This window comes from Cariama cristata, unplaced genomic scaffold (assembly GCF_000690535.1).
Source record: "Cariama cristata isolate BGI_N322 unplaced genomic scaffold, ASM69053v1 scaffold213, whole genome shotgun sequence".
Taxonomy (NCBI): domain Eukaryota; kingdom Metazoa; phylum Chordata; class Aves; order Cariamiformes; family Cariamidae; genus Cariama; species Cariama cristata.
The window spans coordinates 1-11,744 of record NW_009608671.1 but is presented as its reverse complement, the minus strand read 5'-3'; the positions used below and the strand labels follow the sequence as shown (position 1 = coordinate 11,744).

General features: G+C 46.4%; 1 protein-coding gene across 1 annotated transcript; it reads left to right on the top strand.

The window, feature by feature from the left end:
• Window positions 1–4,627: 4,627 nt before the first annotated feature.
• ANXA4 (annexin A4) lies at window positions 4,628–10,044 on the top strand (the record flags this gene model as incomplete). Its single annotated transcript, XM_009697210.1, has 11 exons — window positions 4,628–4,703; window positions 5,156–5,250; window positions 5,530–5,643; window positions 5,825–5,915; window positions 7,018–7,097; window positions 7,488–7,544; window positions 8,012–8,105; window positions 8,622–8,717; window positions 9,174–9,232; window positions 9,553–9,675; window positions 9,943–10,044. Coding segments are annotated over 11 exons (945 nt in total), but the record flags the coding sequence as incomplete, so codon positions are not given.
• Between the last annotated feature and the right edge of the window lie 1,700 nt (window positions 10,045–11,744).

The following is an 11,744-nucleotide window of genomic DNA, read 5'->3' as shown; positions in this document are numbered from 1 at the left end:
GCAATGCTGGGGAGCGTGGAAGCCATCCGAGCCTGCCAGGCCACCTTTACTTGCCAGGGTCTCTGTGTAACCCCAAACGTGCATTTCTTAAACGTGCATGAGGCTCCCTGGGGAATCTCTCTCTCCTCTGGATTACAACCAACTGTTTACGGAAGGGCAGAAGAGGGGAGCCGGGCTGGATTGCCTTCCCGTCAGGCGTGGAGAAAAGCTGCTTTGCGTTGATGCGTCCCACCCCGCTCCAGGGCGGGGACTTTGCCATCCAGGGCCAGCCGAGCAAAGCTCTTCCCATCCCTGCCAAGGCGCCCGCTTGGGACAGCAGGTGAGTGCCAAACGAACTGGGGGGTCCCCTTTGGCATGGGGAAGGGGTTGCACGGCCAGAGGTGCCTTGGGAAGGTGCCAAGCACCGTCCCTGCTTGCCAGACCGCAGTGGCTGGTAGTGCAGCTGTGCATGACAGCCCTTGGCCGGAGGATGCCCTGTCGGGGCCGCGATGCCAAGGCATTGGGGCAGCCCTGGGATGAAGAAGGACGGGGAGGCAGGTTGTGGGAAGGAGGAAGATGGCTGACTCTTCCCAGGCACAGGGAGTGCAGGTCTTGCTTCCTATTTCTGCCGTTCCCAAGCTGGCACGTCATCCCTGGGGGATGCTGAGTGTGGAGGGCGTGGTGGGGGCTCGTGAAGCGGCTTTGGGTGGGTGCACAGGCTTGAAGTGAGGAGTACAAGGCTCTGCTAACTCAGTCTTATATTTTTATTCCTTTTGAGGGCAGTGGCCAGGCAAAGGTCATTATGTGGGAGGTGCTGGGATACTTCATCTGGCTCGGGGCTTGCCAGCAGAAGGGAGATCCTTTCCTGAGCTCCAAATTGGGCTGGGACCAGAGTCAGTCGCCCTGCTGTCAGCCCCAGACCTACCCCGAGACACGGTCTCTCCCTGCGGCACGGCCGGCTGCAGGAGCAGGCTGTATCCAGCATGCTGGGAAGAGCTGGCGGCGACAGAGCCATGGAAAAACTGATCTGGCACAGGGTGTGGGTCTGTGTTCGAGTAAACTGAATGAAAGAACTAGTCAAACGAGTCCAGTGTTTGCCTTGCAAGGGGATGGGTCGCAAAATGATGGTTTTCCACTCCAAAACCATAGGTGTAGGACTGGCAATATGTCTGTGAGCTCAAACTTGGGGGAAAAAAAATGTGTTTATATCCTGTTAAGCTGTTGGGAGCTTTGCTTGCTGGGAGTGGTGTGTGCTCTGTGCAGAGTCAGGAAAACTTGGTTCAGAGCAAGCCTAGATCTGGCTTTTCTGATAAATTAAGTTTATTCTGGACTCAGCTTCTAGAGGACATTGATGTGGACTTATAACTGCCTGATTAGCTGATGAAGCCTGCCAGGAAAAGGTCATCCATGGAAAAAATTTGAATAATGGGAGGGATGCCTCGTACACCCACGCTCTGTCCTCTGGCCACAGTGTTCTGAGCCTGTTCTAAGCCAGGTTTACCGTATCAGCTAGCTCAGGCCTTTATTCTGGGATGAAGCAAATAGCATCAGGGCAGGCGTTAGCCAGGGCATCTTAGCACTTGCTAGCTACTCTTTGCATGCATAGTTTAATTCTTCAAAACACAGAGTTAAGTGTTGCTTCTGTCCTGCAGACCAGGAATTGTGTTAAGCTGCAGAGCGCTGGCAAATCTGACTAAGCAATTCCTTTCTCTCTCTCTGGAAGAGTTTTATTCATCTAATGCCCCATCCTGAGCATCATTACTCCTGAGTTCTATCCTGAGCAGTTCACGGAGATGCTTTCACCTGTGAAAGGGAGCAAGAGGGTTACAGGGGCCGGGACCATGGCTGGAGAACCTGGTTGAACTGCCGAGCTCTTCCAGCTGTGACTTCAGTGTCTCACTTCTTGTGGCACCACACACACACAAATACACTGGGAACAAACCAGCATTTGCAGATTGCACAATGGGGTTAGCACCGCTGCCTTCTGCAGTGTTCCATTCTTTATATTCCCAGGGACGTTTACGCTGGATGAAGAAATCTGAATCTTACAGTCAATATTCAATTTGACATTTCTGTTGTAATTTGATATTGCAGGAGCATTTGCCCTGAATCTAGTACAAGCATCCTTTCCTCATGTTGTGGTTTCTTTCTGCCAGCTCATTTGCACTCAGAGTTCCTCTGCCTCCTACTCCCTTTTCCTCGTTTATCGACCTTTCTTCTGCCCTCTAATCCACTTGCTAAACTAGCCTGTCTAATATTCCTGCTTCTGTGTACAAACCGAATGGTAAAAATGCATCAGAAAAATGTCTGTGAAATCTGAAGCCATTATTTAGTGTCTGGCTAAAGCAAATAAAGTTGGCTTTATACTTCTGTGAAAAATTAGAGTAGAGGGCAGATGACTTTTCTGAGGTCTAGGTCACAATTTGACCACTGAAATCTATAATCAAATGAAAGAAAGCGAACTCAACTCTAATAATTTTCCATATGTTACCTGATTGCACAGGATGTAATGATGTACAGATGATGTGGAGAGCACACGGGAGTGCCTGTGCATAACACATCTATGGCAAATGTCATACTGAGAGTTAACTTGCCCAAACAGCACCCGCCCGATGGTATTCCGGATTTGTAAGAGTCATGTGAAGCATGAGCAAAGACACCCCTGTTCTTGCACAACTGTCTGGGCTCATTGATAGCAGCTATTAAGCACCACAAGCAGGACTGAGGAGAGATGTCATCAGGCACTGGCATCGCTGCTTCTACTTAAGGGCTTTAATGCGAGAACCTTAGCTCATGCTGTGTTGAACTTGAGTTGCAGGGAAGTGAACCTTGTCCTAGTACCTGACATCCTCTGAGCTGACCAGGGATAGGGGAAAATACTTCAGGTGTGTTCATGTATAGGCCCTATGCATGAAAACAAGATTATGAGAAGAAAAAAATCACACTGAGGAGATGGCAAGTAAGCTTTTTCTCTGAGGGCTTTAACAGTCAGTTAAAGCTGCAGTCCTACAAGGAATTACACATTGCACCAAACTGAGGAGATGTTGAATACAGCAGATTTTAAGAGGGAAAATAATTCTCCTATCCCAGCCCTCAAGTGAGGTCATCCTTTGCTTTCTCATCCACACCTAGATGTTGTCTCTGCCTTCCAGGGGCTATCTGTGGAGGCTGTTAGGACTGTGCAGGCACCCTTCACCCTCAGGCTCTCGCCTAGCAAGGTCAAAGCCGTGTGTTTTGAAGGGTGTGGGAATCAAGTCTATTTTCTTTGCTTCCTGGGTGACATTGTCTGCTTCTCCTTGTAGCCTCAGCCAGGCTGTCACACTAGCAATAGAAAAGAAATTCTTAAATTACTAGTGCTAATCACCTGCTTGTGCAGCACATCCCTCCCTCAGACAGGGCGAATGCCCTGGCCCTATGCTGTTGTCAGCCATCCTTTGTTCGTTTGGTACAAAGCAGGACTGGAAACTCGGGGATGCTGCTGTGGGCATTCAGTAGGGCTGTTCAAGCGTTGCTTTTAGTCGTAAGAGAAATTAGATGGTTACTTAACCAGCCCCATTAACTGGCGAGGGTAAGTATAGTCTATTAATTATTTGCTAGAAAACTTAACACTCCCTCTTTTTTTTATTACAGTTGTCTAACTGCCTGGGGACTCAGACAACAGCAGGTTGACGAAATACAAGAGCGATGGTGAGTGTATGTGTTTTCTGTGCCGTGCCGTGCCAAGTGTTTGCTCTGGTAAGAGAAATGTGGGGAGCGTAGCTCAGATACGGACGCAGCAGGAAGAATGCTGTCGCTGTCGGTCCCTTTATGGGGGGCGAGTTTATCGCTTCTCTCCGCTTCCTCATGCTACAGGAGAATGACCCACACATATGGACTTTTCAATTTTGGGAGTTAATGGAAAATCCGATCAGATATTAGTTCAAAGAGCACGAATTTCTCCAGGTAAACTTCCTGGGCATATTATTCTTTCCAGGTTGAACCTGCAAGGTAGCCATCCATATGGTAGTTATCCCTGTGCCTGTTTCAGAAAGCCTAACCTGCAAGAACGTTAAGCAATGTTTTGCCGATGATTTTCATGGAAACACGGAGAGCTTTGCGAGAGGCAGTGTAGTCCCACAGAAATGGCACTGGACAGGAGGCAAGAAAAACCTGTTTGTGAATCACTGTTCTGAGTAAAACACTGCAGTTCCTGGTGCGTTAGATTACAGAATTATGGTCCTTGGCCCTTCTTAGAGAAGGCAGGAATAGGGCTTTGATGGGAACGGCTTCTTCTATGATTTACATGGAAAACTGCTGGGAAGAAGCCCCAGCTGGACTGGGCAGAGATGTCAGACTGCTTGTCGTTATTTAATTGGAAACCAGATACTTCACGGGCAGCTATATGAAGATATTTTTCTCCTTTTAGTTGTGTCCCTGTGGCTTTTTTCTTACGTGGTTGGGAAGTCCCTCTAAAACAAACTGTTTCTCTTTAGGGTGTCTCTTCCAGGATGGAAGCCTGGTATAAAATCACTCATGTTTGGTGTTTGGACTTTACTTGCTGTCACTGTGTTTGCATCTTTTGATTTTATTTTTTTTTTTTGATTCAACTCTACTGTATGTATGTATCACTTTGAGACTGCCTTTCATAACTCCTCTCCTGTGGGTTTAGGCAACAATCAAGGGGGTCTCAAGCTTCAATGCTGAGCAAGAAGCACAGGCACTAAGGAAGGCTATGAAGGGATTTGGTAAGTTGGTCTCCCTCCACTGTTAAACGCTCTTTTTTTTCCCCGAGCATTGGGAATGTTTTGTCTGGTGGTTTGTTAGAGGGCAAGTCCAGCCATTTGCATTGCCCCGCTGCCCTCTGAGGGCACGGAAAGCAATCAAGCGGCTTGATCAGGCTCAGACTTGAACCCAACTGGAAATCCAAGTCTTGCCCACAAAAACATCCTTAGTCAGGCTCTTGTCTTGTCTCTCCTGTGGTGTGGTACTGCCAGGCCACGGGCTGGGTTCAGGCACTTCTGTACGCTGATCTAGTCCCCAGTGCTGTTCAGAACCAGGTTGTGTAAGGAACAGAAGATGCTGAGAACCAGGTTGTGTGAGGAACAGAAGATGGCTAATGGCACGCTCTGGACAAGACCAGAGCATGCATCTGGATCTTGTGCAAGCAGCTTGACTGGTTTCCATTGGTTTCTTCCAGGCACAGATGAAGATGCCATCATTGAGATCTTGACCAAACTAAACGTTTCCCAACGTCAGCAAGTTCTGATCACCTATAAAAGCAGTATTGGCAGGGTAGGTGATCTTCAGAGATTAGTGACTGTGGCTTTAACTGGGAGATGCAGATATTTTGGGGGTTATATCACTGGGGTGGAATATGAACAATGTCCTAGTCTCCACAACAGTAAGGTTAGCACAAGGTTTCCTTGGCCAAGGTCATTTTGGTCTTGTTCACTTCAGAGCAACTGTTCATCCAAGGAGGGCTGGAGCATGAAGAAAAGTGGTGAACGAATTCTTTCTGTTCTCAAAGGCTGTATCTTCTCCCAACTCCTTTCTGCTCTTTCTGTCTTCTAGGATTTGATTGATGACTTGAAATCTGAGCTGAGTGGGAATTTTGAAAGGGTGATCATTGGTATGATGACTCCTACCACCATGTACGACGTGCATGAACTGAGGAGGGCTATGAAGGTTCAGAAATCTTCCTTTTATGTTGCTTAAGTTCTGGTCAATTTACTATGATACGGCATAATTATACGTTTATTATTAACTTACTATTATTAAATTATATATATTTAACAAAAAAGAATCCTAGTTGCACATCAAAACAGTTGTCATAGTAATCTTGGATCTTGTCTTTGCAATTCCCTAGGGTGCAGGAACAGAGGAAGGTTGCCTGATTGAAATTCTGGCTTCTCGCACAAATGAAGAGATTCGGCGCATTAATGAGAACTACAAACTTCGTATGTAGTGTAAACTGCAAGCCATTATCATACTGACTTGAGAAGTCACTTGTGTGTGTGTATGAACACATGAAGAGGAAGGAAATGGGTCTGTTAGCCTTTAAATGTGACAAATCAGCCAATACAACCATTGCCATTTGTTCATAAAGAACCTCTGAGTTAAACAAGTGTCAACAGCAGGACTGCTAACAGCCTCAAGGATTAGAATTTCACCCAGAAATTGAATCGGTGTAAATAAAACAGGATGGCGTGGGTACATCTATCAGTTGGATGTCTGTCCATGTGTGGATCTATTGCCAGTTTTATAATGGCTGTGCTTCTTAATTTTGCCCTGTAGCCCTAAATATGATGGCTGGACTGCTATGTTGATAGCCAAGAAGGCCAACAGCATCCTGGCCTGTATCAGCAATAGCGTGGCCAGCAGGGCCAGGGCAGTGATCGTCCCCCTGTACTCAGCACTGGTGAGGCCGCACCTCGAGTGCTGTGTCCAGTTCTGGGCCCCTCACCACAAGACAGACCTTGAGGGGCTGGAGCGAGTCCAGAGAAGGGCAACGAAGGTGGGGAAGGGTCTGGAGCACAAGTCTGATGGGAAGCGGCTGAGGGAGCTGGGGGGGTTTGGTCTGGAGAAGAGGAGGCTGAGGGGAGACCTGATCGCTCCCTACAACGACCTGAAAGGAGGGTGTAGCCCGGTGGGGGTCGGTCTCTTCTCCCAAGTAACAAGCGATAGGACAAGAGGAAACGGCCTCAAGTTGTGCCAGGGGAGGTTTAGATTGGATATTGGGAAGAATTCCTTCACTGAAAGGGTTGTCAAGCAGTGGAACAGGCTGCCCAGGGAAGTGGTGGAGTCACCACCCCTGGAGGTATTTAAAAGACGTGTAGATGTGGTGCTTAGGGACGTGGCTTAGTGGTGGACTTGGCAGTATTAGGTTAACAGTTGGACTCGATGATCTTAAAGGTCCTTTCCAACCTAAACGATTCTATGATGTTTAAAGCCCTGAGCACAGTTTTATACTCACCTAGCTTACGGCTGGCAAATGTTGTGGACAGTGTCCAGCTGGTGGACCTGTTACTAACAGATGTTGTGTGTGTGTGCTCTCGCTAGAATATGGCCGTACCCTCGAGGAGGACATCGTCTCTGACACATCTTCCATGTTTCGAAGAGTCCTTGTGTCCCTCGCGACAGTAAGTCCAGGCTAAGGGAAATGGGGATAAATCTTCCTGTTGCTGATGAACACGCCTCTCACTTCAGTGATGGCTTTTATTTCACTTACTTTGCATTTCACCTCTCCTGCGTTTCACGCCCAGCTTCTGCAGGGAGAGGAGTCTGACTCTGGGTATGCATTAATGCCATGTGCTCTTTTTAAAATGGCCCAGCTAAAGTGGATTGCTGCTCATTTCAAAAGGAATTACAAATCACATCTGAGCCATATTTTGCTGTATTTGTAAGCTACTATTCAATTTTAAGGATCCCATTATGCACCTCCAGTCACTTGTTTTGAATGGGGAATTTGCAGGACTTGCTTCCGTCAGTTGCTCTGGTGAAATGAGTCTTTCACCCTTGTATCTCCCCAGGGTAACAGAGATGAGGGAACGTATGTGGATAATGCCCTTGCCCAACAAGATGCTCAGGTGTGTAGCAACTTGCTTCCTTGCAAGAATTGTCTGCTCTTGTACATGTGATGCATGGTAAATCCCTGCTTTTTGTAGACCTTGTTTTTTTTTTTCAAGGTAGAACAGTAAGGCTGAAGCTATGCTGGACAGCAATGCCCTAGGTGGAGACCGGGGCTCTATGCTCAGCTTTGACCCTTGGAGAAGGCCCTTGCTGTTCTGACTCAGCCAGTGAAATGGGGATAATGGTTCCAGCCTCCTCCGCACCTCCGTGGTGAGAGGTCTCTAGACAGGCTGGCTATTTGGGAGGGGAGATGACATTTCAGTTGAGAGTTGCTATTTGTTGGAACCATTTGTTGGAAATATATCTGTGATCCTGACAAGCCACAGGCCAGCAGTGCTCAAGCACCAAGGAAGTAAAAGCCTCATGTTATATACACCCAGTCTTCTCAATTAGCCTTACCTTGTCTGTTCGTAATGTTTTCAAGTGCCTGTATGAAGCTGGGGAGAAGAAATGGGGAACAGATGAGGTTCAGTTTATGGCTATCCTCTGTACACGGAACAGATGCCACCTACTAAAAGGTAGGACCCTCTGCAGTGTTTCGGATTTTCTTCCTTGTTTGAGGACGATACTTTTGTAGGAGCTTTGTACTTGTTCATTAACCGATTGTGAATGCTTCCTGAGACAGGAGGTATCCTACAGCCCAGTCACATTCAATTCTTCAAGACCTTTTTATTCCCTCCTGAGACAAAAAGGGACTTGAGAAAAACATCAGTACAACTTGTGCCAGACTGTAGATTTGAGATAATGAAGTGTGACTCCCATTGGGGCAGAGCTAAGCATTTAAACTGCCATCATTAACTAGCAGTTCTTGAAAACGCTAGCAGCAGTGGTAGGCCAATTAGCAAGACGGTTGATAATTAAAATGAATTATTTCTGTGGGGCAGCCCTGATTTAGCTTACAATGTCACAATAGTGGTACAACGTTCACGCAGAGGATGAGGAGCTTGATCTTGCAAAGTGATCCTTGGTGGTTTACACTCTGTGTGCCCTGAGGCATCTCACTCACTCTTTTTATCACTGACTCTTCCTCCTAGTTTTTGATGCATACAGAGGGATTGCTAATAAGGACATAACAGACAGCATTAAATCTGAGATGTCAGGAGACCTTGAAGATGCTTTGTTAGCTGTGGGTGAGTTCCCTGTTTTTAAACTTCGTCTACAAAGCAATTAAATAATTAGAGATACTGTATCTTGCCCTGGCTGGCTGTTTACATAGCTTCAGGAGGCAGATACTGTTTGTCTTTTTTGCAAGCCATGCAAGCCACGGTGTTTTAATCTTTGCAGATACAATCGGGTGAGAAAGCTCTGTGCTTTATGATACTGTTTGCTTTCCCAAGTGATGCTTTGGTAGCTGATAATTTGCTTAAATAGCCTTAAAGAAAATATTGCTGTGCACTGGGCCTGGAGACATCAGTTTACAGTAGGCCACTGACTATGGATGTCTGCGTTGTACCTGCTGTTTGTTGGCCCTGAATTTCATCTTTACAGAATAAACACCTTCACTGAGAAAGTGCTGTAAAGGTTTGGAAGACCTTCCCCTTCCGTTTTTATTGGCCTTAATTCTCTTGTTCTTGTCTCCCTTACAGTAAAGTGTGTGCGAAATAAACCTGCATATTTTGCTGAAAGATTGTATAAATCCATGAAGGTAAAGAGCTTTTGGTGTGAGATCACTATTTTTCCCCCCTTGTCTTTCCATGCTCGAGTTATTGGCGTGATAAAGAGAAACTCTGCCATTAACTGGGGAGGAAAAAAAAAGTCTGAGCTTTTGTATGGACCTCTTTTCCCTCAGGAAGCTCAGAGCAATATGCTTACTTAGCAGCGAGCTGCTAGTGGATCACTCCATTAATGCAAAAATGCTCTAATTAGGAACAGATCCCACAGAAGATTAAGCGATAAAGCCTTTGTGTCTGTCACTAATTTGTCCAAAATGCTTTGTAGTGGTAGATGGTTGGTTTATTTCCTTAGGGCTTGGGAACAGATGACAACACGCTGATCCGAGTGATGGTGTCCCGCTCTGAAATAGATATGCTGGATATCAGAAGGGAATTCCTGACCATGTATGGGAAATCGCTCTACTCCTTCATTAAGGTAAGCTTTTCGGTGTTAGAAACAAGGAGCTGGATTTGCTAAGCAGCTTAAAGGGGACGGGTGCCCGCTCAACACTTATTGGGTGTTCTAGAGGAGGTGGAATGAAGGAGACTTTACATTTATGTACTGAAAATGTTCCTGAATGTTCTTAGTTCTTAAATTGTCAAAGAGGATACAAACCCTACAACAAATCTTATGTGCTGGAAAGAATCCAGCCTTGTACGGAGCTGTAAAACTAATTGCGTTCCTTTCTTCTTGTCTCTCTAGGGAGACTGCTCAGGAGACTATAGGAAAGTTCTGCTCAGACTCTGTGGTGGAGAGGATTAAAGGATGCCTGGTGTACTGCCTGGGTGATGGGAAGCAGCTGATCATAAGGATTTTTTTTCTTTGCAATTTTTCCCAAATATCTTATTAATTGCTATGAGTATTGACTTAGGTTAGTTAATGCTCTGGTTAGATAATGGCCATTCCAGTTGACTATTTTGATATGCTTTTACGCTTAGAACACCCATTTGTCTACTAATTGGGCTAGTAAAGCCCATCTTAAATAGAATGCTGTAACCGAATATATAAAAGCTAAATTGTTTCCTTTGCCTTTGCATTCACCCACAAAACTTCTTATCAACTGAAGCAAACTTGGATGCAGAATGTGAGAGGCTGCACAGGGCAAAATTAACCTCATCAATAAATGGAGAGTGCAGAATGCAGGCTTGCTTCAGTTTTTGGGAAGATAATTAAAACACAAAGAAATCAATCGTCTAAAATACAAGCACGTTTAGATCTAAACTTGCCCTCTGTTAGTGTGGAGCATTAACAGCCTTGCTGCTCTTTATGTATATGTTGCGTATAGATCTGTAGGTAGGGAAGATGTCACTGGTGACGTCAGAAAAAACTCTTGCTGCCCTGGTTACAGAGCAGCCCCGTATTCTTGATCTGTCTTCCTTGACGTGGGAGTATAAATCATCAGGGTTGTATTACAAACCCTTCCTCCGGATAAAGTGATGTCATTGGAACAGTGCCTTTTAAGGAATGACTTGTCCCCCAAAACGCACCTCATCAGCACTACCGGATGCCTTAGACTGGGATGCCTTGTGCTGGGGTAGCTCACCGAATCTCACCGGTGCTGGCTGGTTGGAGCCCTGTGTGACAGCACCCTTAGAGGGTCCAGTTTTTGTGCCTATGCCCGACCTGGACTTCCACACCAACCTCTGGAAGAGACTTTTCCCCCAGACCCTACACACCTGCCTGTTAAGCTGAGCGTTGTTTTCACTACAAAAATGTGGTTCTTGTTTGGCTTAGCAGTCTTTTTTATTTTTTAGCTGTCGGTATATAATCCTGTTTTGAAGGCATCAGACTGAGGTTAGAATTTGAAAGCACAAATACTGATACAGCCTATGCCCAATTCTGTCACACTTTCTTCTAAATTAGGCTGCTGTTTGCTTGAACAGGAGATAATTCTGTGGCCTCAAATAATTTTCTTTTTTGCTCTGTGCTGTAATTTGAGAGACATTCCCTAGTTTTGGTGGGAGAAGAGGCAGAGCTTTTTCCAGTTCTAACGAAGCCTTCTGCTCAGTGAAAGAAAAATTGTCTTACCCAGTACAACAGGCTAACAGATGCACTCGGGCTTGGTTTTGTGTTTAACTGCCTTGTGTTAAGTTGCTGACCTTTTTAAAAATGAATAAACAATCTGTTTCTGTACATGACTCTGTATTCTGGGAGTGGTAATGGTGAAATAACCCTGCCCTTGTTTTTTCAGCTTCTGTACTCCACAGGTGCTTTTTCTCCCAAGTGTGGACCTCCATCCACCCGCTGAGTGGGGAGAGGTCGCTCAGCTCTTCAGCCTCACAGTGGGGTGCGTGGGGCCGTGTCCACCCGGGGGGGAACACGCTGCGGGGGCAGCTGGCTCCCGCTCCTCAGAAAGAGGCCAGTCCGTTGCCCCCCTCTCTGTGGGCCCAGTGCACGGGGATTCCTGCAGCACTCCGACAAACGGTTTATGAAATCCGATGTCCGTGCCCGGGGGGGGAAGTCACCAGTGTGGGGTGGAAGTTTGGGGGTGCAGCCCTGCACCC